This window comes from Trematomus bernacchii, unplaced genomic scaffold (assembly GCF_902827165.1).
Source record: "Trematomus bernacchii unplaced genomic scaffold, fTreBer1.1, whole genome shotgun sequence".
NCBI classification, from domain to species: domain Eukaryota; kingdom Metazoa; phylum Chordata; class Actinopteri; order Perciformes; family Nototheniidae; genus Trematomus; species Trematomus bernacchii.
In genome coordinates, this window is record NW_022987689.1 from 7,353,430 (window position 1) to 7,379,271 (window position 25,842).

Here is a 25,842-nt window from a genome sequence, read left to right on the forward strand (position 1 = left end):
GTTTCTATTTTACAATGTACAAACTATAAAAAAGACCATAAATAAACAAAATGCTTCATGTAGCTAATTATTAGCATCAAATAAGAGACATGTACAATTGACACTGAAGGATGACATTCTACTCTAAATGTCTAATTCAACGGAAATTCATACAATAAAATAAAAAATAAAAACAGAACAATTAAAAAAACAAGCAAATCATACATTTGTACGATCTTAAGCTCATAATAATACATTCTGTCTGGCTCCTCCAAATCTCTCTCTCTGGGGAAACTTTGCATATTGAGAATATTCAAAGATAGCTGACGTCTTGGCAGGGGAGATTCCATGATGTGTACATTCACGCTACACACACCACACACACACACGCGCAGACATACGAGCAAACACAAAACACATTTTATTCAAGTCAAGCCCAAAGCAGCGAGAAAAAAAAAAGTTGGAAGCCATTCTGCTTATGCACAGCCTTAACAAGTCAGCCTTCACGAAACAGATAATAAAATAATGAAAAATAGAACTGGATAAGAGGATGAGGCTTCAGTCTGAGCTCTCAGTAGCTTAGCGCTATCTGTGGCCACGTCCAGATCATGGTGTTTAGAAAACTCCACGGGATGGAAGTTCACCAAAGTGCTGCTTTTCTCTCCCTCTCTTCACATCGGACTTTACTCCAACTCCTTGTATTCCCACTGGTGAAAGGTCCCTCTAAAGTGCATGGATGAGGTAAATGAAATTCTTCTCAAAAACACGTTTGTATCCGTTCCCCCGCTCAGACTGGAACCATTGTGTGTTGCATGTGCTGCATTTGCGACAACATGTCTTGCTGCACACTAGCAATTATTATGTCCTGGTGTGACGGTGTGATTATTCCGAGTCTGTCCATCTCCCTGTGGGTGAAGAGACAAAGATAATGTTCAAACACAAAGCTACCACATGCAGTATTCAAAGGATAAGACTGTTTTTTATAACAATTAGCAGACACTCACATCTGCTCCCGTACACATACATTAAGAGCTGTTTGGGCTTCATTGTCTACTCAAGACACACATGAACAACGCTTTCACCACCAAGCTAACAATAAATAACCAACCCGGTCTAACAATTAAGCTAAAACCTTATTATCAAGTTGTCTGTGTAGCCAAAGCCTAATATAGTTTGTGCCTTTGTGCCATTGTCATTCAGTACTATTAAAAACACATGAGAAGAAAAAGCAATGTGAACAAGAAACCACAGCTCAGTGGCGAGGAAGCTGTTTCACATTAAATATATATGTCCACATTCACCACCCATTCATCCACCCATTGGATCATTCTTTTATGTGTATTGATATATTTTGGATGACGACAGAGTTCTATGAATAGGCTGAAGAGAATACCCTTTAGCTGGATTAATTTATGTTTTGGGTCCTCTGAAATAAAAAGATAAAACAAGGCAAAAGCTTATATTTAATAAAAAACGTATGTCTCTGTTTGACAAAAAAACCCTGCTCAAATTACTCTTAAACAGGGACATTAGAGTACATCAGCTTTTTTATTTAATTATACAGTGAAAGTACTGTGAGGCCTTTACTGACATCTTGACAAATTGTAAATGTGTCAGCATATCGCTTTTTCTGACGTTGTTAATCGGAGGCTGTGTCTTTTAAACTGACATTTTAACATTGATGGCTATTTATTTCAATATTTTCTTAGAGGTGTTTGAATTACACATTTTAAACACGTTTATTTGACTACACTGCACTATTAAAAGTGCCAGGTAGAAATGACATGACCACAGCTGTGTGAAAAATAAAACCAAACAGTATATATCTTACTAGGTTTAAATATATTAGGTTCAAGCAATCTAAAAACAATAGGTTTAAAATCTAGATTCAGGGACTCTTAAAAAAAAAAGGGAAGCTTCTGGGAACTGTAAAAATGTCTCGTGGAGACTTTAATAGAAAGGATTATTCATGTTTTTTATACCTGTGTTGTTCATGTTTATTTTATTATCTTTGACTGACTGTTTTTAAATGTCATATTATTTCTTAATGTCTTTTATTTTTGTAAAGCACTTTGAATTGCCTTGTGTTGAAAGGTGCTATATAAATAAACTTACCTTGCCTTACTATTAGGTGCGCAAATACATATGTTTGTGCAACTCCTTCTGAATGTGCAGCTTGTGATTTTTGCAGTAAGAAATGTGATGAGTAAATGCCAAAGTCCATTTCCCCATGAAGGGGCACTTACTGGTGTGAGAGAGCCAGGAGGCTGTCGAGGCTGGTGTATCCGGCTGCTGCCAGAGTGTCTCTGTACCTCTCCAGCCCGATGGACTGCAGCCACTCACACACCGACCAGCCGGGCACACACACCTCCGGGAGGACTGACACACACACCTCTGAGCCCACCACTGACTCCAACATAGTGGCTGTGGGTCTGTAAAAACACGGAGAAAGGAAGAAGGTTGGTAATGTCCTGAAATAGGAGATCTAGCACCTAATCATCCGTGTGGAATAATGTAGGTGTGGGTTATGAATTAATACTTAAAGGTCTCCTATTATGCTATTTTTAGGCATATATTATCAGTCTCAGATATATAAAAATATATAAAATACATGTCTATGATGTGTTTTGCTCAAAATACCAAACAGATTTTAGATTTTAGACATCCCTCATATCCCTCTGTTTCAGCCCTGTTAGAGAAAGGCTGATTCTGGGTCAGTAACTGCTGGCCCCGCCCCCTTTTGAGCACGCAGGCACACAGTGAGTTCTGTGACGAGCAGGCTGTCTGCTCTGCTCAGATACAGCTAAATGCTCTCGTGATTAAATGCCATATCATGTTCCAAACCACTGCAAGGATTATTTCTGAAACAGTATGGAGCTCAAATGCTTTTTTCACGCGGGTTTACTACAAGGTGAGTTCCTTTCTTTATTTCCTGCTTTTTTACACATGCTCTCTCCAGTACAGGTTAGCTTTGAGTGTTAGCGATGCTTGCTAATGTAAACAAAGACTATATTACTTCCAAAATGTCGCACATTGCTTCTGATAGCGACGTTTCTGATAGGGCCGTGGGCGTAAAGCCAGCCCACATTTCCGATATTACGTCATATCGGACTCAAATCTGGATCAGCTCCGTTGTCCCCCCGTTTTTAGAGATTTGGGTACGGAGGAAAAGAGAGAGGGTTTTGTTTTCGGACACTTTGTGAGTTCCCTGACACACCGGGGACACATATGTATGTATAAAATACATCAAAAAGTGCATTTTGCATGATAGGAGACCTTCAATGTATGTGTCTGCGATCTGTAATGAGTGTATTTACATTTCCAGTTTGTACCTGTCCCCTCCTGTCCGGCGCAGCGACCCGGGGTTACGGATGAGTTTATCCAGCATGTTGAGTATCTGGCTGAAGGTGGGTCTCTCGGCCCTCTCTCTCTCCCAGCAGTCCAACATAAGCTGGTGCAGCACCACGGGGCAGTCCATGGGCGCAGGCAGACGGTAGCCTTCTTCTATCGCTTTTATCACCTAAAGAAAGGACAGAGAAAAGAGTTTTATAAAGATGTTATCAGGTAGAATTGTTATACTAATGCAGAACAGTTCTGCACCTGGCAGGCGGCGATTCAAATCCCACTGTGTTTACTAGTAGCATACAGTGCACAGTATATTCTAATCATTACTGTATATTGTGTTTGCAGTTAGCACACAATAAATCATTATGGTTTTGTGCAGGAAATGAGCTAACGGACTTCAATCAAACAGCCACTTTAAAACGCAACCACCAATTAAATTTCACAGAAAGAAAGCAAAAGATTTATTACTTTTCTGTTGTTTCCAGAGCTGTCTCACCACCAACTGCAATTTATTTATTTTTTTGCAGATGTGAGCAGCTCTTCTCTTTCCTTTGTCGATTATACTGTGGAACGTGTTCCAGACACGACTGAGACAACTGCGCCTTTTGAGCCTTAGTCTTCATTAAAAGTTATTATTATTATTATTCTTTGTCATACTCTTACAGTATTTGATGGATAGTTGTGCTCTAAGTTTTGAACAAATAGTGTGTGGGCTTAGGGGCGTGTAAACAGGAAGTATAATGTTTTCATGGAGTCAGTGAGTTGGCTGTTTTTTGCTTTTACTTTGTTTTAATTTTTAGCAAATTTGCCCAATTGCCATATGCATAATTGCCTCCATGAGCTGTGGGTAACTGTCTGTGTTGATAAGCAGGTCAAATCTTCAAATTAAGAAATGCCTCATTACGTCGTATGGAATTGGGACACGAGTTAACTAAGAAATTAGGTTTAAAGTCGCTTCAGTTTGTTTGTGCGATAAATCTGCTCCCCAGTGTTGCAGTAAAACAAATAAACTGAAAAAGACAGAAGAGCAGCTCGGCGTGTACTAATTTGTCCTGAAAAAAACCAAAACAAAGTAAATACGATGGATAAAGTGTCTGGAGAACAGCTCATCAGGAAAGTTTTCTTACTACTAAGTGTGCTGCAGATGAAATCAATCATGTCTGAAGATTTCCATATGCTGCGCTGCCTCTTTGACCTACTCCAACTTAACAAGCTTTGATAGCAAAGTTATTGCAAATTTGCTCTGAAATGGGATTTATGTCTCAGATCTCAGACTGCTTGGCTGAGGGATAACATTAAGCAGCATATTCTAGTCATCTTTTTGTGAAGTCTAAATATTTATATTAAAAAAAGAATCCTGTGACTAAAGAACTAAGTCTTTGCCTGCTGCCCTTTCTGTGGATGATTCAAAGGCATATTTACTATTTTTAAAACGGTGCAGAGGTCACTGCGTCAGGATTCAGTGCGTCACACAGAGGACGGTTTATTTTCCTCCCGAAGGCTTTCCAAAATATCCCAAAGAAGTGGGGCTCTTTCCACTTCCACTTCACAGTTAAATATGTGTGGACTCTGGAGAAGTGAGAGTTTCATTTCCCTTTCTCACAGCACACTAATTATGTTTAATGAACATTTTATTTTATGTTTATCTTCCGCTTCAGTTATAAACACAATTACTCACTAACTTCATTGCTTGAATCTGAAATACAAAGTTTCACAGCAGAATGCATGAGGGCGACCATATCAGCAATCAATTTTAAGCAAATCCCACTTTGATCATATTATACTGATTTTTTAATGAAAAACCAGGTGAATGGCTGTAAACATGGATCGCTCTCAAATGGCTGCTTCCTAGTTAAACATTGATCTACAATACTACTAACTTGTCAGTAAATTCAGTATACTATGTCAAACAACGTCATCAAATATTCTACATGTTATTGTACAGTATCAAGTTGTCAAAAAGTGATTAAAAAGTCCTAGGATGGTATGTCGAAAAATGTCTTATAAATGGACATAGTTAGGTATTTCAAAAGGTCCTAGTATATTATGTAAAAAATAATTAGAATAATAAAATATGTCAAAAAAAGGTAATTGTATAGTATGTTATAAAAACATGCCCGGATTCTCAAATAGCATTTTGCATGATATCAGTTTGTTTTCAAAAAACTGTTCAAAACTCTAGCAATGAATCTGACGAGTATTGTAATTACCAGCAGCATATGGCTAGAACTATGAAAACAAGGTGGCAACAAAAAGAATTTCCCTTTTAATCTTCAAATTACTCCATGTTGTGGAGCTAAATCGTTTTTTTCTCGAATTCATCATATAATAATAATGGAGGTGTTCTGATTTGTAATTGACCATTTAAGGTAAGGTATATGCAAAGTCTTTATGGAATGAGCTCCCTCTTTTGTCTTAGAACAAACTGTAGGTTAGATGATGTATAGAATGACTCACATCCTGGTTGTTCATGTCCCAGTAGGGCCTCTCTCCGTATGAAACCACCTCCCACATGACGACACCATAACTCCACACATCGCTCGCCGTGGTGAACTTCCTGTAGGATATGCCCTCTGGAGCCGTCCACCTGATGGGGATCTTCCCTCCAGGGGAGAGATACGTCCCAGTAGCCTCCTAATAAAGAAGTAAAAGTCATTGTGGTCCAGTGAATAAAAGGTTTTTATTTCTATCATTGTTTAATTTGGTCTTTTGCCTGACTGATTACCTCATTGATTAATATATCTGAAGAGAGAAATTGTTTTTATTCCTATTGTTGTGGCTTTAAGATGTATTCTTTGATTTTTTTCCAATCTCAATCTCAATCTTTATTTATTTATAAAGCACATTTAAAATAACCTCAGTTTACCAAAGTGCTGTACAGGGAACAAATACAATATACAATGACACAAAAGGAGTAAAATAATAAAACAATAATTAAAAACAAGATAAAAAGCAACATGTCATGTTCAACTAGTATTAAAAGCCAGTCAATTGTTCATGCATTTGTCTATAACAAATGTGTCAAATGCATCTTTTAACAATGAAAAAGCAGCTAATAAATAGGCTAGGAATGACTCGGCTAACAAGAATGACGGCTAACGGTTAGCTGTTTGTTTGTATATGTTATTTCTGTGTGTGTCTTACCCTCGTGGTGTAGGCAGCCTCTGGGTCGTCCTCCAGAACTCGACTCAGGCCGAAGTCGGACACCTTACACACCAGGTTGCTGTTGACCAGGATGTTACGAGCTGCCAGGTCTCTGTGAACGTAGCTCATGTCCGACAGGTACTTCATACCTGAGGCGATGCCACGCAGCATGCCGACCAGCTGGATCACCGTGAACTGCCCGTCATGTTTCTGTAACATGAAAGTCATAGAGACAGGAAGGCAGGTTAGCAACTGGTAGCTCTCAAGGTCATGAAATGGTTATTATCTGTTAGTACATTTTTCAGTGAGATGGAAAAATGCAAAGCTGTATTTATGTTTGTTTGGAAAGAAAATTAGACAGTATGAGGAAATGCATGTACCCGAAGAAAAGTATCCAGGGATCCATTTTCCATGTATTCTGTAATGATCATCAAAGGCTTACCTAAACAAGTAAAGAGTAATACATGTTAAAATGCAAGAAGATCTTCATTAATCCCTGTAGGTAATTTCAGGTATCAAAGCAGCAACATCAATAAGAGACAAATAAAACAGGATAGGGCAGGTAAGGGTAGCCAAAGGGATAACAACAATATAATTAGGTAAACTGTTAACATATATACAGATGTGAATATATGTGATAAATATATGTACTGTATGTGCAAGTCTGCAGGTGCGAGTCCAAAATAGGTACATATAGTGCAAGCTCACAACCCAAATACTACAAATTTGAAATGGCAAGTTCTTCAACTCACATCTTGTGACAACACCCTCCAGCCTGATGATGTTGGGATGGTCAAACTGTCCCATGATGGAGGCCTCAGACAGGAAGTCCCGCCTTTGTTTGTCAGAGTATCCCGCCTTCAGACTCTTGATGGCCACGTAGATCTCCCTCTTTCCCTGAACACGCAGCCGACCACTGCACACCTCCCCAAACTCTCCTACACACACAGAGCAAACAGCAGTGTCAGCGCCAAGCCAGCATGTGTGTGTGGGCCTGTTACTGCGTGTGTGTGTGTGTGTGTGTGTGTGTGTGTGTGTGTGTGTGTGTGTGTGTGTGTGCGGGCACTGATGCCAAGCTTACCCATGCCAATAACCCTCTCGATGTGAATACTGCTAACATCAATCTCCTTGGCAAACTCGTGGATGGCCTGATCGGGGTCTTCATAGGTGAACGGATCCACGTAGATTTTAACTCCTGCCATAAAGGAGAGGCGGGAGAGGAGGAAGGATGCAGAGGAGGGTAAGAAATAAGAGTTGTATAACTGCTGCATATGCTATGCAAATAGCTTTGGCAATAAGTGTGTAAGATGTGTGCAGGTGTAGAAGAAATGTAATAAAGAGCATCAGTCTGTCTCAGTCTGTGTGTGTGTGTGTGTGTGTGTAAAGTACCTGGGTTAAGATGTTTCTCCTCCTCAGATTCCTGCTTTGTTTTACTGTACTTGCTCCTCCTGATGAGATAAAGAAGGTGATTGACATGTAACACACAGATAGAAAAGACAAAAAAACGCGTCACAAAATAGCTTTTTGTCACTTTTTTTTTTGTGAGGATTTTAACAGTTTGCAAGAAATGACAAATGGAAAAACATTGGGGTGTCCCATTTTTTTCAACTTTGTGTATTTTCATTCCTAGTAGCGCTGGGCATTCACTGGCTTTTTCAGGATTTGCCGCCATTAAGAGGGAAGACAACAAGAACAGAGAGCAACGGGCTGCAGGAAAGGCAGAGCGAGGAGATGAAAGCATTTAAAGGGGGGGAGGGGCGATGCCTCAGGTAGCGCAAGATAAAAGGTGTTCCCATTAAACAAAGAAACTGTCAAAAACACCTTTGTGGCTGAGCAGGTGTGGGTGTGGGTGTGTGTGTGTGTGTGTGTGTGCGTGCGTGTGTGTGAGAATTTGCGCATGCTTGTGTTTCTGGTGTGTATGTGTGTGTGTGTACACACCAATTGAAGTTGACATACAAGCTGTGCTGCCGAAGAGACAGTAATGACAAGTCAGGGACAAAGGGATTATCACTGTCTCCACTATAATCCCCTTTAAAAGCTCCAGGTAACACACACACTATTTACCCACACGATAGCAGTTGTTTGTGTGTATTGTGGCAGTTTGGTCAAAAGCAGTAGTTAGGGTTGAGGCAGCACGCATGTTGACGTCAGCGATGCACTGATGGGAAACTTCTCACCATCATAAAAGCCTATAGGTGTGAATGCCTGCCTGTATGGATGCCTATATGTGTGTGTGTGTGAGTTGGTGCGTGAGTTTGTGTGTGTATACCTGCGGCTAATGATGAAGACAGCTGCAGATATCAGCAGTAAAATTCCAACCCCGCTGACAGACAGCAGCAGGAAGGCTGAGTTTACTCCTTCTCCAATCAGAGGGAAGGGATCTAACAGGAAAGGACATAAAAAGGGCACATCCAGAAAGTTGTTACCTTGGAAACAATAAACTTTATCGTATAGTTTTAAAACCTCATGAACATTACTGTCACAATACCTGAGTTGGTGGCGAATTCGAACGCGGTGCTGAAGTCTCCGTACCCGGCAGCGGTGCGAGCACGCACATGAAACACATACACAGTGAGGGGGTTGAGACCCGTGACATCCACGCTCCGGGAAAAGGTCCTCATTATGCGGTAGGAACGCTCCTTCTGATCCTGATTAGACGGGACAAAAAGAGGGGCTCTTTTCAATGTCTGACCGCAAATCCATCGCCGCCATCAGAGTTACACAAACAGCGTGCCAACATATTGGCATTCCAGACAGCTGCCTGAGCTGCATTAACCTGCGGGCGCCTCACCTTTTCATAGAACTTGACCTCGTATTCTAGGATGACCCCGTTGGGTCTATCCGGCTGTTGCCAGGACAACGACAAACTGTGCCTGGTGACGTCGGTGGCTAAGATCGACGAAACCGGAGATGGAGCTGGGAGGGAGAGAACGATGAGGAGGGATAATTCAGTGACAAGAAAATAACTTAGTAGAGTGACAGATGTATATTATAAGCTCATAAAATTCCATGTATCATAGTTTAACAGCACAGCACAGTTTTAAAGGTATGTCTGCTGCCTGTATGTCAATAATCCCATTGACCCAGTGCACCTGAGAATTGACCTAAATCTCGTTCCTTCCTATTCCCCAGGGACCAGCCTCATTCTCCACTTTCTCTCTGCTTACATTCCTCTACTTTCCTTCCCCGCACACTGTTTGTCTTCCTTTGTGCCTGTTCATGTGATATCGGGCCATATGGTGGTGCAGGTTGGACGAGACAAATCCCAGGCAGCTCTCATGCTGTGCACACACAGCTAAGTTATTTCCCCGGGGCATCTAGAGCTAAGCAGGTGTGCCGTTTTCTAAATGCCACCATAACGACTCAAAGCAATGACAGTTTAGATGTAACAGCATGGGAAAAAAAGCACTCGCTGAAAACTAATGGAGAGCATGTGTGAGGAGCGCCACACACTAGCTGACACCTTCACAACCTAAATGAAACACGCCATAAAAGCCGGGTGACTTTCCACACACTTCCGTGGTTAAGAGCCGACAAGAGGGAAATCCCACCCTCACATACACTAATGCCCTTATGTGTCAACTGTTCTGCTCTGTGCTGTTTTCATTTACTTTTCCCTCAACATGCACTGTCTATTTGTATTTAAATCAGTGATTTACATTTCCCTGAACACTTTCTGACATCCTCTTGAGAACACCCCTATAATTAATTTGGCTGTTGTTAGGTGTAGGAGGACGGAATAATAACTATGGCAGCTCTGACAGATAGAAAGAGCCAGAGTTTCCAGTTGACAGAAAGCAGGAAAGGTGTCTTGTAGTGTCATTAATCTTGATGAGGTCGTTAGTGGAGAAAGCGCCACATTGCATAAATTAGTTTTCTATTGAAGAGTTATGTAAACAATGCATTTGAAGTACATTTGGAATATATGGATTTTTTTAATACAGCATTACAATGTGGTTATGTCTTTTATGTTTCAAGAGATGGGGCTAATTTATCCTAACTGCATTTCAAATGCTATTTCAGAATCACATGCATTCTTAAGATGCACTGAAAATATATTTGTGGCAGTAAAGATGTATTAAGCATACATTTCCTAATAATCATACCAACAATAGTTGTCTCATAGCACTGAAATATTGTTGGATGGAGGTTTTCCCCAACATGCTTCCACATTACCCATAGGGCCTTGCTTCCCTGGGGGGGTCTGCATGCAGTGAACAGCAGTTTGCATTGTGCTGACCCACTTACAGACCAACAACCATAAGCATATTTTATGTTGCTGCAACAATCCGACAAACACATTTACTCTCACACTCAAAGCCTTCATCTCACCAGCTTGGTTGGTGGTGACGGTGACGGACACACTCTGGGTTGCCCCTGCACCGCTGGCCAGGGAGACCCCGTTGCGCGCGTGGACGATGAAGGTGTAGTGTGTGTGGGCCCTCAGCTCGCTCACCACCACCCGGCTGCTCTTCAGGCCGCTCTGCTCGGGGGAGAAAATCACATCGGAGGCGCAGGGCAGGCAGAGCTGAGAGCTGGAGCCTGCGCCGGGCCTCGGGTAATCCCCAGGTCTGCTCTGGTAGACCCCCCTCCCTGACTGGACTTCAGATCCCACAATCCCCTGGTCTGACTGCATCCCCAGGCCGACGCGCTGAGCCTCGGGCTGAGAGAGGCTGTGATTCCTGGGGGGGGCTTTACTGCCAGTCTGACTGTGGCTGGCGGTCTGACAGATGAGGCACTCCAGACTGTAGCTGGTGTCACTCCGTCCCCCCAGCCGGCGGGGGAGGGCCCACTCCAACACCACCGAGGTCTCGTTCACCACGGAGATGAGCTGCTGTGGAGCTGATGGTGGCTCTGGGGAAGATACGGGGGATATAAGCTTGATTAAGCATGAACAAAACCAATCAAGTTTATATTCTATATTGCACATAATGGGGAGGGTATACGGGTTGTATATGGGGGGGAGGGGGTTGCTGCAAGCCATTGGCACAAGTTGAAAAGTAGACATCTGGCATTAGACTGAAACCATACTGTTCAGAGATGTTTTTGATGGGGTGGATGTTTTATTCTGTGGTATTTCTTTTTTGTGTGTTGTGTGTCTGAGAGACAGGGCATGTGTGTGTGTGTGTGTGTGTGTGTGTGTGTGTGTGTGTTGTGTGTGTTGTGTGTGTGTGTGTTGTGTGTGTGTGTGTGTATGTGTGTGTGTGTGTGTGTGTGTGTGTGTGTGTGTGTGTGTGTTTTCATTTTTCCCAGGCCAAGGAAACCATGTGCTGTAAATAGGCATAATTAAGTTTATGACACACAGACCGAGGCCTCCAATTCTGTCACAGAGGACCTACTCAGCGTCTTGAAGACAGAGAGAGAGAGAAAGAAAACGAGAGAGGGAGAGGACATTTATTCACTATTCAATATATTTACTTATCACTAGCAGACAGGATGTAGATGGTGGCTTAGTCATAAGTAATGGGATCATGAAACAGGGGTTGCATTCAGACTAGTTTGTTTCTCCCTCTGTTTGGTAGAGATAGAGAGAATGGGAGACAATCAGTGTGCTTTATTTGCTTGTATTTGCAAGCAATGCACCCGTATTGTCTTGGTTTGACTTGTGTATGCTGTGTGTGTGTGTGTGTGTGTGTGTGTGTGTGTGTGTGTGTGTGTGTGTGTGTGTGTGTGTGTGTGTGTGTGTGTGTGTGTCTCCTTACGGGTGCAGGCCATGGAGGGAGGGTCGCTGTCGGCGCGGTAGAATCCAGAGTGGCAGTCGCAGGCGGTCGCCCCGTCTCTGAGCGAGTGGCTGTGTGGAGGACACTTGGAGCATACTGCTTCTGAAGACTTGGCCTTGTAAAACCCAACAGAGCAGGCTGCAGAGGGACAGAAAAAGACAGATTTAAGACTCCACTTCAATAACAATGCATAGCCACGTACACATGGTCCCGAAAATGTCCATAACAACAGGTCACATTGACATAAACTTTATTGTAGACATCAATAAATATCTTGTAAAATGAAGTCACAACACGTTTCCTTCAACAGAACACTGTAGTTGTTAAAGGTGCCCTGTTTTGGACCACTAGCGGTGCTAAGGCGCAATGTTTTTGGTCATTTCGGGCAATTATATTCACAATTTAGCTGACTGATTTTTTATGAAATGTAAATGGTTCACAGGTAATTTATTTAAATTTTTAAACTGTTGGTTGGACAAAATAAGCATTTTTTAAATACGTAAACAGGGGACATTTACTGTTGCTGCTGCTAAATTAAAATATTAAAGTCATTAGTTACAGCCTTAATTTGCACCGCACTACAGCTGTCCCCTGATGGAAAGAAAAACATACATTTTGGTTAAAAATAACATGTTTTGTTGAGACACCAAAAAAATTGATACCAAAACATCCACGGTATTCAGTCATTAAAGTCCGGCATGATAGCAGTGCAAGCAGTGCATTAAACAGCAGTGCATTAAACACTGACTTCAGGTCAGCTGACCCCTGACCCTTGTTACAGTCTTAGTTACGCTACATATTGACAGCTGACAACAAAGTCAACACATACACTGCAATTCCATCCAAAGATAAACAAGTGTAAAAAAAAGAAGATGTACAGAGATAAATAGATATAGCATGAGGGGGAGGGGTAGCATTATTTATTTGATCTTTGCAAAGAAATGAACCACCTAAAGGAACACTATGCGGCTTTCACACCGGCGCTTTTCACTTTCTAGCTCCTCGCGAGAGCTTTTCTGGTTCAGCTCCCGTTTCCCTTTTCAGCTCCCGCTCTGTTCACACTGCCCAGAGCTGCCGCTGCTGCGTCATGACGTCACAGTTTACGTCGCTGATTTTCTCCCACAACAACAACGGGCCGGGGACTGCATCGGGTCGTGTTGCTTTTAATCATACGAAGCCAGATTAAATTAAATAACGACTTCTCCAACCTTATACTTTTCTCCAGAGTGCCGTGGTTCATTGTTTATTAATGTGTTTCAGCGGCATTTACCGACCGCTGCAGTGGCTGCACTTCCACGGGAGTTTATTGTCCCGTTAGCTCCGGGTTAGCTCACACGGCTCTAAAGTATTCACTGTCTGACTGTCACACAAGCAGCTGATACATATCCCCAGTTCCCCTTAAGTGAATGTGTGTCAGTCTGAATTGACGCTGTTTGGTGTCAGTCTGAATTGACGCTGTTTGGCATCACAACGCTGTTATGAAAGTTTCTCTGGTATAACATGGGTGATGTTAGCATAGCAACCGAAGCTAAACTGACTACTTGCTAAGCCGTTTTCTATAGGCACATTTTACCGGCGTATTTTTCATTATGATTCTACTTCTGATAGTCGGACATGACAACCTGTGCAGCCCATGTATCTCCACAATGATCAATAACAGCGAACGGATGGTCAAAGTAAGGTTTCCTGCACGCCTCGACGTAAGCGACGCCGCGTCATAGCTCCGAAGCTCTTGCCTCTGGACCGACAATTTTTTGGAGCTGGAAGTGAACCGCATTCCGGAGCTATGACGCGCCGCCGCTGCGGTGTGAACAGGAAAAACCGGCGCTTTTCAGGCTCTAGCTCCCAGCAGGAGCTGGAAAAGCGCCGGTGTGAAAGGGGCTAGGTGATCAGCTCCCACTCACACACACAAACACCACAACTGAATACATCAAAATGCAACGCCAACACAAATATTACTGACATTTAAATAAGTGAAAGAGGAAAAACAGAAAGGGTGATGGAGAGACAGGGGGGGGGAGAAATCTTCTCTCCGTTTACCAAGGAATTCACGCATTGACAGAGTAACAATACAATAAATGAGTACATAATTATACCGCTTGACATCCACTGGTGAAGCGAAAGAGATGGCAGAGCGTGGCTGGTTATGTTATTTTTTTCATCTTTTTAATTTGAGAAGGAAACCCTCTCGTTTGTTTCCACTGCAATCATTTTTTCAACACCTTCCTTTTCATCATCACACCCTATTCACTCTCCTTCCTCAATCCCACCATCTTTCCCGGTTCTCTGCGCATTCTTTTTTTCCAAAGCTTTCAATTTCCAAGAGAGATGAAGACATCCCAGTAGGAGTGGATAGGAATGTGGGAAGTGTGTGTGTGTGTGTGTTCTAGTGTTTCACAGTGCTTCATGACACTCTCATCAGCAAATGAGAGGGAGGAAGTCTTCTCTGTAATCTTCTCACACCAACCATCCTGCTCCATCTGTGTGAGCCACCATAGATTTGCTCTTTCACACACTCATGCCCTCCTTTCACATTTTTCACAACCTCTCTCATTCGCTCCCGGCGCACTTCCTCCTCGACCTCTACTTATCTGTCTTTGTGTCTCTGACAACTCTCTCCATCCCGCTCTATCTCGGTATGACACTCTGCGTGCCAAATCCATGAAAAGCTTTGAAGCAGCGTTTATGGCTTGATATTGATAGTAACTCAAATGAGACCGCACACGTAACACACGTGGCTTTAAAGCGGTTGTCGAAACCTGTACGTTCATAAACACACAACACGGCTGATAAGGCTGGCTTTCATCCAGTGAATGAGTCGTTAAAATGTGTCAGCTGATATCATCAAACGGGAGGTAAAATACAGTTTTATCACTATTCTGCTGTTGTGCACATTCCTTAGTTTGTAATCATCGATCTGGCTAAGAGAAAGAAAGAAAAGTATTTGACCTGCTAAAGACTTAAGGGTTGATTATAGGACTAAACAAGACGCTGCCAGGGGAGTCACGCTGCCTTTGTCTCTGTCAAACCAATCCTCTATCCTTGTCTCCAACACAGAGGACGGATTGAAGGAGGAAGAGGAAGAAAGGAGCAAGTATTTGAAGCCATAAACTTCCTTCAGCGCCCTCTCATGTCTCTATTCTCTCTGTTGCCTTTTGTGTCTTTTTTAGCGCTGGTTTTGACAGGGGGGGGGGGGGGGGGGTGAGCGCAGCTGACCCTGAATAAGAGCTCATGAGGGTGTCATTAACCCGACATTAACCCTACGCTACCGACTACCGAGGGCTGTGCGGATCCTGAGCCTATCCAATCAAAAGGGAGGGATTTGGACACAAACATACTTAAAAAAAAAGGGAGATAAGGAGAGATGTGTGTGCATGTCTGTGTTCACATTTTGCCTGTTAGCAGGGGAGCAAATAGACTGCAATCAGCTTTTTTGTCAAGCACGAGAAAGTGTGTAAAAGATGGAGGGAAGGTTGACTGCAAGCCACTGACAAGAAGCAAGAGATAAAGAAGTGGAGAGACAAAAAGATAGCGAGTGAGGAGGAGGGAGAGAAGCACAGGGGAAGGTGCCCTTTGATTGTTATCAGCATTGTCGGCATTTGCATATGCATTCATCTGCTACCTAAAATGCAAATGGGGCTCACTGCAAATCTGAGTAAGAGCCTTGTCGGCACACTGTATTTGTGTGGGTGTGTGTGTGTATTCCTCCTGACCCCATGTTATCTGTCATCATCCCTTGTTCTTTCCCAGCAGAGGGGTGTAGATGGAGGAAGTGCCCCCGGCCGCTCCACAGTGACACCTGTCCGTGTGATGGATGGAGGGAGGGACGGACTGACGGATGGATGGACGGATTGATAGACTGTCACGTGAGAAGGAGGGACACTATTAATCACAGGGGTCATGGCCCGTTAATTAAAAGCCGCCGAAAAAGCTGGAGATAAGCCGTGATCCTTATCTTCTTCCTCCTGTATGTCTTCATTGAAAGGACAGCCCCCGCTCCCCAGGAACTCGCATTCCTACAGAGCCTGGTATCAAATTCATCTCATATATCATGCACGGGCACTAGCTTCTCACATGGGTCTGCATTTAAAACCTAAGGAATGTGTTCAGTGTAAGCCGCAGCTTTAAGTTTGTCCACATTTAAATACTCACAGAAACTGGTGCTACGAAGGGAAATGTGTGGATTTGTGTGTGTGCCTGCCCAAAGCCAACAGTGCGGACATTAGCATGTGAAAAGGGCTCTGCAACAATACACCCCCCTCCCCATCGCAACACAGATCACCCCCTGCCACCAGCAGCAGTAGCACCCCCACCCACCCCTGACCGCGGATCAGGGGAGAAGAGTTGGAGAAGAGAGAGGAGGGATAATGAGAGGGGGGCTTGTTCTGATGCCAGAGAGCTACAGACTGACTGCTGGTGCTGGCAGAGCTCCTCTAAGAACAACCTGGGAGAAAGGAGACAATAGCACGCGCAGACCCTGACTGTGATGGTGGAATGCAAACCATTCCCCCCACCTGAGTTCGGCCTGCTTTGCACAATTACTTGTACAATTCCTTTGCCTGCTTTGTCACCTGCCATACGTGCACACACGCACGCACACACACACACACACACGCACACACACACCCCCTCCCTCTCTGTTTGCCTCACTACACTCTTCTCTAGGCATTCCTGGGCAGTCCTCCAAACTGTGAGTTAATGGGAGGGGGGGCTTTGTTAAGGGGAAAATCAGAGATACAGTACCCACACATGAACACTCGTGCACAAACACACACACGCGCACTAAATCATCACTCCAGCATGCCCAGAGTCCAGAAATGCGGTGCAATAATTAGGGGCTGAATACAGCGATTACGCACTCTTTTCTATCCAGCGCTCACTCTTTCTTTCTGTCATCTCCCTTTGAGCGCGCCCGTCTTTTCTCTCCCCTCTCCCTCTTTTCATCCCGCTCTCGTTCCAAACACTTTCTGCGTTTGACGAGACACTGCAGGTGCGTTGGAAAGAAGCACAAGCATGACATCTCTGTGGACGCAGGGAACACAGAAGCAGTCCAACCCTCCCAGGCAGTGAGCAGTCACACCACAGAAAAAGGGAGGCCAGTGCAGAGACAGCGAAACAAAAAAAGGCTCCTCTTTCATTCCGCCTGCCTGGCCGTTCACATTTCAAATTCTCTCTGTTGTTTCTCTCCTCTTGTCTCTCCTCCTTCATTTCCGATCCTCCCAGACGGATCGCAGCTGTCAAACTTTTGACGTCTTCATCTACCTCGGTCATGACCCTGCACTCTGTAGCTAAACTCTCTCTGTGTGAGTGTGTGCGTGAGTGGCTGTCAGTCAGAGTTTTTGACGTCTTCATCAGGCTCAGTCATGACCTCGGTCTTAACCAAGGGTTTAGAAAAAGAGGGGGCGTTCCCTCTCTCTTGTGTTTCTCTACTCGTCCCCTTTGCACCCGATGGTGAACCCCCAGCGGGGGAGGGGCAGGTCTGTATTGATGCCTTCTGCTGTCAGTGGCCTTCTTTCAATCTCCCTCTCGCCCCATTCAACTCCTAATCCCTTCTTCCTCTCCAGAGCTTCTCCTCTCATCCTCTCCATCCTCATTACACTGTGTCAACAGTGAATGAACTTTTCACATTTCTCCGCTTTGGCAAAGTCCTGTTTCAGTTCAGTTCAACAGGAGTTTCGGGGTAAAATTTTATTAAAAAGTAAAAAGGCAGTACAAATATCAACACAGTAAACAATGGTTGTTGCACCAGGACTCTAAGCTTGATGAAAATGTTATAAAATGGTTATTTAAAAATAAATTCCATCTTACAGAGATATACAGTATGCTAAACAATTACTGGTAGACATTCAGAGCAGACACAATTATGAATATATTTTACAAATCATGCAAGTTTGAATTAAGAATTTCTATACTGAGCCTTCAGACACAAATATGTGTTTACCCAATAAGGTCTGGATTTATATTTTAGTTTTGGCTTAACTTCGATGTTTTCATGGAGGAAATTTAAGAGAAATATTTCCACGTTTTGGGAAATTATGTGTATTCAGTTTCAAGAGTTATATGAGAAGATTGATACCATTGTCATATTTATCCATTGAATAGGAAACCAGTAGTTAACAGCTAGTATTGCTCTGCTTTAAGGTTCAACAAAATACTGACCAGAATCTCAAAAACCCACCAAAAACATGTCCTATCTTTTTTTTCTTTTTAAACTTACAAAAACAAAACTTACAAAACAAAACGTTCCTGTAATCCCGGGTGTCAAGTACAGACTGTTTCTTGGCCCAGAGGCTGTGACTTCCTCTGTCTTTCCATCTAACCCTTAATAACAAAGCAAGTATGAACCAACCCTTAATAACAAGAGCCTCTGTCCAGTTATAGCTGGCTATATTTAATCATTCTGTGCCAGTGAAGGCACGAGAGTCTAGAAGATCCTGAAACCTTTTGACAAGAGTGACAAGAGGAGAGACAGATCTCATCTCAAAACTATCTGCCTTTTTCTCTCCATCCCCCCCCTCTGCCCTCCCCCTCCTCTCTCTCTGCACATTTCAAACTTAAAATGGAAGAAGTGTTGAGGCATCTATCCAATACTGCAGGGTCAGAGTATTCACTGTGCAGCGTTGGGTATTCATTCAGACTTTGATGGATTTCCACTGAGGCAGCTGAGACCCGGCCAACAACCTGACAAGCAGCGAGAGTGGGGAGACAGGGAAGAGAGCCGCAGATAGATAGGTGGCACTTCACATCTGCTGGAGGTTCAACAAAGTCAAGGGTCTCCCCTAAATCTAGTTGAGGAGGAACATCTTTCAGGCTTCAGGGACCATCCTGCAAACCTCCTCCTCTTTTCACAAAGGATAATCGGGGGAAGCGGGGTAAAGGTTTTAGAGGACGTTTATCACAGAGAATTTTGGCTAGTGCTCCTCTTATTACAAAGAAAAAGAGTCACATTCCCCCCCCTCTTTAGCGCCAACTGGCAGTAACCGCATCGCTCTCTTTATGTCCATCTTTTCGCCTTTCTCTCTCTCAGCGCCTCTTCTTTCCTCTTTGAGTTATGGGTCTGTTTGTTATACAATTAGCCTTCTGGGATAGGACTCACAAATAAAATGGAGCAGATCAGTGTGTCTCTCCCTTGTCTCTGTGCATCTGCGTATGGATGTGTGTGTGTGTGTGTGTGTGTGTGTTTGTGTGTGTGTGTGTGTGTGTGTGTGTGTGTGTGTGTGTGTGTGTGTGTGTGTGTGTGTGAGAGAACATGTTGTGTGTCCGTTCTGTATGAGACTGAATGGGGGAGTGAAGCCATGTTGTAAAAATGTCTCCACCGAGTCTGTTGTCCCCCATTCCCTCCCCGCTTTCTCACACAAACACGCACATTTAGTTGTCTTCAATATCACAACAAGTAACTTTTACACGTCATTCACGCCACATGTATGTTGGTGAAATGTGTGAACAGCTTGCACATTTGTTACCGTAAAGTTCAGACCAGATTTGTAAGTGATAGAAAGACATTTTTGTCCAGATGGCAGTTATGTCAGCACACCTCACAATCAGACCTTTGAGCCACCACGTATACTCATTGCAAGACTTAAGAAACTCTTTACATCTTGAATTCATCAGGATATTGAAGTGTTATGAAATGATTAATTCAAACAGTTATTTGGGGTAACTCTACAGATTCTACAGCAAAATGTAATGATTGTTACTGGTATCTCTTACAATCAGAACAGATGAATGAAGTGCTCTAATGTCCTTTCTTTAGTTAGATGACAAGATATTATTCACAGGCAGCATTCAGAATCCAATTAGCATAGCTTAGCCCAAAGACAGTAAACAGAGGAAAACAACAAGCCTGTCTTTGCTGAAAGGTAACACAATATGCCTTCAGGCTCCCCAAAGCTCACTAATTAAAAAATGAAATCCTTCTTGTTTATTCATAAAAAAGATTAAGATGAGATATGACATGTTGTGTTTTATGTGTCAGACTATTTCTTGACTGGGTGCAGAGACTCTCTCTATGCCACACTTTGGAAGTGCTGGTAGATTTTGTCCCATTTGGACAGATCCAGGCTCTTTGTTTCCCTGTTTCCAAAATTGTTAGACTTTTCTACAAATATGCAGCAATTTCAAAAAGTGTAATATTTACTTGAATTTGAATGAATTCGAAATTGTCTTGTATTGTGCACCTATCTCTAAACTTCATTTGCCTCACTAATATTTTTGAATACAACTCATCAACTATCATTCTGTAAAAGTTGGAAAAAACAACCCTGATGATTCATTTGTTACGGCGTTGGGGAACATACTGCACAATTAAACTGTGTGAGTATCCCCTTTAGAATGACAACAATTCTAAATATAACCCGTGGAAATAATGAAAACAATCCACAGAATAATCAAGCAGGTGTTAATTATTACACAAGCCAAATCTGTCAGTGTTGGTTAGCAAATAGCTTGTTGACTCAAGGACTAATTATTCATATGCAGATGAGCCTAAAGCAACACAAGGGGAGCCGAGAGGGTTTAGACTGAATGCAAAATGGATCAGTCTGAAGATCACAAAATTAAACATCAATTTTATGGTTTTAGTAGCTCTGCTTCTCTTACCTTTACATGTGCCACCCTTCTCTTGATATCCTGGGTTGCAGTAACATCCACCAATAGGAACCAACCACTCTCCATCAGCACCGCAGTACATTTTAGGCTCTTCTTTCTCCTCTGATTGGTCGACACAAGACCCCCTGACCTCCACTAAGGAAGACGTATCGGCCCCGGTTACAGTGTCGGGGAACGTTGCCAGGTTACGGATGGTGAGCGGGCAGGTTTTGTAGAAAACTCGGACAGAAACCAAAGCGATGCAGGCGCCAACATCCTGAAAGGCCAGGTAGAAACCCTTCCGGGTCGTGACCTTGACGTCTCGCACCTCGGTGTTTAGTTTCATGATGCGATCACCAACGTCCACCTGGATGGAAAAACATTTAGAGGTACATTAATTAATTGTGATGTAAACGGTGTCAGCCCTCTATAATTTAAAGTGGGAGATGCTATTGAACCGTGGCTGATCTTTTTATTTTCAGCATTTGGCTCTCATCCAGATTGGCTTCTATTGACTGCAAAGGTAAAATAAGATGTAATGCCTGCAATGCCAAAAACTAAAGTAATTTTTGTTAGGACTAGGCAAAAGCACCTAGCCAGCATTCCTGGGACAGCAGACTGGACATGGGAGATAAAAGTGCTTGTAAAATAAATACAAAAATTACAGCTAAGTACCCAGGGGAGGTTTAGTTTCAAGATAAGAGCAAATTAAAGCGAGTGGAGAAGGGAAGATGAAGAAGCCTGACTCAGTTGTTCAGTGTTACCTGGGTGAAGCTCTCGTCTGCTGCCACAGTGTCCACCTTAATGAAGCTGCTCTCTCTGATGTAGCTCTCTCTGTCTTCGTTAGACTCGTGGTAGTACAGATTGAATGTCTCCTACAAGACAAAAGAGACAGGAAAAAAGTGAGACTGACGCCTCTATTTATCTTCATCAGGACTCATCTTTTCTCTTAATATGATAATGAGTCAAAGGGGGGGGTTGTGTTTGAATAACCAGCAGCTGTAATATATAACAAAGCGTCATTAGCTGCAACCGGTCCGTTAGATAATTAGCATAAAGTTAACATATTGAAGAAATCCTTGTTGAAATGTCATTTTGCTTAAAACTTTCTACTGGGCCTGAGCCATACAATGACCATCACGCAGTGTTCAGACAGTATAAGTATGTTTTCTTGTACCTTGCAGGTGCCGGTGACCCCTGGCAGGCTGTTGCAGTCTCTCAGGGTGAACTTGACTTCGACGTAGACCCGCTGAGCGCCGGCCCGAGGGATCCAATCTGTCCTCAACCAGTTATTCTGATTGGGTTCTAAGACGTTGCACACCTGGTATGTTCTGATGGGGATGTTCTTCTCATCCATTATACTCACCTCTTCCCACTGCAAACATACACACATCCAATTGATTTAGTACACTTGTGAGGGCGTCTACTTATGAAGCGTGTTTATATTCTCGCTCCCTGTAAAACATCAATATTGAGATTGATTTTCTACTTTCAAAACATCAACTGGTTGAAATGCATGCCAAAAGCATAAAACTCAATTTTGCGGAAAATTTCATTAAAAATGATTTTCCATCCTAGTGATCATTAAGCAGTCATAGAGCAAGTCAAAACTTTTTCTGATTCAATACCATTTTACACATTTGATAATTAGCTGCTAACTAGCAATCTTTCTAAGGGACGTTGTTCAAATCTGGGGGGAAACTAATACACAGATCTTGTGGAAAAAGGATGTAAATGGGGAAGTTAACATTTTCCTGACACTCAAGTTTCACTTGGAAGAGTATTTGAATGTAAAGGGAAATATTTATTTCCCACAAATGCTGAAGAACAAGATCAAATAAAATTCAGATGCTGGGGCACATCCTCTAAATTAGTGCTGTCACTTGAAATCATTCCTTCTTGCATCAATATTCAGCAGCGGACAGTGGTTCAGATTTGTTGGGACTCCAAGGTTTTACAGGCACATTTCCATACAAGTGAAACAGGCTCAGCCTTCACTGCAACATCCATCTCAATACAGCCGACGATTTGCCTTGTACTGTGACCCTTCAAATGACCGCAGAGCCTCCCAACTCCAAATTGGCTTTTTATTGCCACTGAATAATAATCTGCTTTGGTGAGAGCTGTATACACACTAAATGTGCCGTGTCGAAAGAAAGAAAACGAGAGGGAGAGTCAGAGAATGTATCAATGTGTGTGTGTTGGAGGGGTGGGGGGTCTGTGTGGGAGTGTGTGTCTAATGAGCTTGATCGATATGTCATCAGGAATGATTTCAATGGGCAATATTGGCTTATTACAGCTATATTGATGAATTAATATTGGTGTATATGTTGGCAGAAACTGCAGGGCAGTACATGTCTATTTGACCTAAACTTTTCTAAAACCATTTATTTATTTCAAATTATTCGTTTTCAGTTGAGCTAACTGTTGAACACTTGTGGTTTTCTTGTCTTTTTGGCCAGTACAATGTAATGTGATAAACATAGGTTGATATAACCATTATCAAGTTTGTATTAATCTCAAATATCCACATCGGCATCAGCCTCAAAAATCCAGCATCGCACTTTAGTCTGTAACTGTGCACTCCTACAGTATGTGAATATAAGAGAGTGTACGCATGAGCGAGAGTGGGAGCTCATGGTCACGTCTTTGTATGTTGTGTGTGTGTTTTTGCAGTGCATGTGTGGAGTATTGAGGAAGAGAGCAGTAAAAAAAAAGCTGTCATGGGGTATGAAGCCTCCTTGTCTAGTTTCTTTTGGAGTCTTTGTCAGCAGACAGAAATCACAGCTGTCAGAGGGAAAAGGCTTTGCCCCAACCATACAGAGATGATGTTTTGTGTGTATGTGAGTGTGTAGCTGAGGGGTGCGGAAGGTGGGGGTGCCTGTAATCAAAAGCTCAGTGCGTGCAGACCAGGACCCCGTCAATCAAGCAGCATGTGAGAGAATGGGAGCATGGTGACTGAAAAAATAAGAGTCAAGTTCACCAATAACTCTTAAACCAACAAAGCGGTGAGAGAGACACTGAGCAAAAAAGGAGAGAGAGAGAGAGAGAGAGAGAGAGAGAGAGAGAGAGAGAGAGAGAGAGAGAGAGAGAGAGAGAGAGAGAGAGAGAGAGAGAGAGAGAGAGAGAGAGGAAGGGGAAGCACATATGTAATGGTGATCACAATGTTACCAACAACGACAAAGAACAAAAATATGAGGGCGCAATACAAAATGGATATCTACAGGATTTGGCAACTGGTAGTAAAAAATCCCTAAAAAAAATAGACACCCACCACCAAGCTGGTTTAATGCTTTTCTTTTGCCAAACACAACGCCAGCAAGCTCATATTAGCACTTGAACAACAGCACATTTCAGAATCTGTGGGATGATTATTTAAAGTTCCCAGACCAAGTGTGTGCAAGTTTGTGTGTGCAAGTTTGTGTGTGTGTTTATGTGCGTGAGAGATAGAGAGTGTGTTTGTCCAAAGAGAGAACAGGTTGTAAACAGTGTATCTGTAAAAAAGCTCCCACTCACCCCTCCCTCGGAAGGACTGGCTGCCCATTTCAGCTCTCCTGGCACTGTCCTGGTATCCAGCAGGGTCACTAAAATGCACACGCACACATGCAGGTGGTTTAAGGGCAAACAGCCTACAGGGTATATCAGCACAATAAAACTCTTTTGCAGTGAAAAATAAGTCACATGTTTGCACTTAGCCACACCACAAGATCAACACTAAATGACTACTTAGCATGGTAAATGTTGAATTAGCAGATATCATACCCCACAAATGTGATATGTATAGCACTTTTAATATTAATTATCATGAACATAACATTATATCATATAAATAGTCTGCATCTTTTCAGTTTATAGTATTGATTGCATTTCTTCAAATGGTATTTATGCATTAAGAAACATCAACCATGTATGATTTTTAAGCTTTTACTGCTTCACACTAGATTGTTGACCATATCATGTGGAAACATCCAAGATCAATGGGAAGACAGAGCATGCATCTGAACAGCTTTGGGGCTCAACTACACAAAAACTGGACAAATAATACATTTCCTCCAAATACGACTTTTTGACAGTTCAGGTTTCTTGCATATTCGCCCTGCTCTTCACAATCATCACGCGTACGGAGCGCACGCCGAGGTGTCTCCCAGCGTGCAGGAGCGGAAACCCGAAGTCACACACACACACGCACACACACACACACACACACACACACACACACACACACACACACACACACACACACACACACACACAATCAGAATCCTTCGTTACTCACCTTCGTTCAGCTGATAAATCCTCGTCCTCGAACTCGAAACTAGTGTTAACATCCATATTAAGGTAGAAAATAGTCGCCGTAAGTGTGCAGCCATGTGTGCTGTGTGAAAACGTGTGTGTTCCGCGTTGGCTCTGCGCGCTGGCTGAAGCGGCTCCATCCCGGTGGGAAAAGTGTGTGTGAATGAACCCAAGTGTGAAAGCGAGTTGGATGCAGCAGCGGATACTGGGGCGGTCTCTCACACTCAGATGCTTCTCTTAATGGTAATTCAAATGACATGAGCCAAATGGCATACAGTACTGTGCTCCATATCTGCGTCAATGCATCATTTCTACAGTTTATTTCTCCAACTAAAAGGACAAGCGGAATGGGTTTTTGGAAAAAGACCAGGCTTAATTTGGTAAATATATCTGTAGGCTCCAGGGATTCAAAAACGGGACCGTAGAAAGTAATAGCATACTTTCCTGTTTAATAACCGCCTGTAATATCTTACATTAAATATTGTTGACATTTCTCCTTGATTTTCCAGGATAACACTTGATCTCCTGAACAACTGCAGGTAAGACCCCACTTCGAAACCACTAATCTAAGGTGAATATCAGAGGATACAGTTAACAAATGCACAACTCCTGCAGATAGTCTTTGTTCCACATCAGAATTGACATTTAGCAGTTAAAACCCTGAAAGGTGCCAGAAGGCATGGGGTCACAAACGTCACATAGTCAGGTAAAAAAAAGAAAAACATGAATACCAAAATATAAATGTGTCACAATTTGTCACAAGGATTTTTTTGCC

General features: G+C 42.8%; 1 protein-coding gene across 2 annotated transcripts; it reads right to left on the reverse strand.

The window, feature by feature from the left end:
* On the reverse strand, window positions 1–25,291 carry LOC117488897 (ephrin type-A receptor 4-A-like). 2 transcript variants are annotated; one of them, XM_034138052.1, is made up of 19 exons: window positions 25,051–25,291; window positions 24,291–24,358; window positions 21,952–22,149; window positions 21,539–21,649; window positions 20,787–21,141; window positions 12,171–12,326; window positions 10,801–11,322; window positions 9,260–9,384; window positions 8,957–9,116; window positions 8,738–8,849; window positions 7,858–7,916; window positions 7,550–7,663; window positions 7,221–7,406; window positions 6,849–6,910; window positions 6,469–6,678; window positions 5,782–5,958; window positions 3,297–3,499; window positions 2,226–2,411; window positions 1–884 (listed from the first exon to the last, which is right to left on the reverse strand). In XM_034138052.1, the coding sequence occupies exons 1-19, from the start codon at window positions 25,205–25,207 to the stop codon at window positions 767–769; spliced, it is 3,279 nt and encodes a 1,092-aa protein (XP_033993943.1). In that variant the 5' UTR covers window positions 25,208–25,291; the 3' UTR covers window positions 1–766. The 2 variants fall into 2 exon arrangements, with proteins under 2 accessions (XP_033993943.1, XP_033993944.1); XM_034138053.1 differs by having other exon boundaries at window positions 3,312–3,499; window positions 25,051–25,207.
* Between the last annotated feature and the right edge of the window lie 551 nt (window positions 25,292–25,842).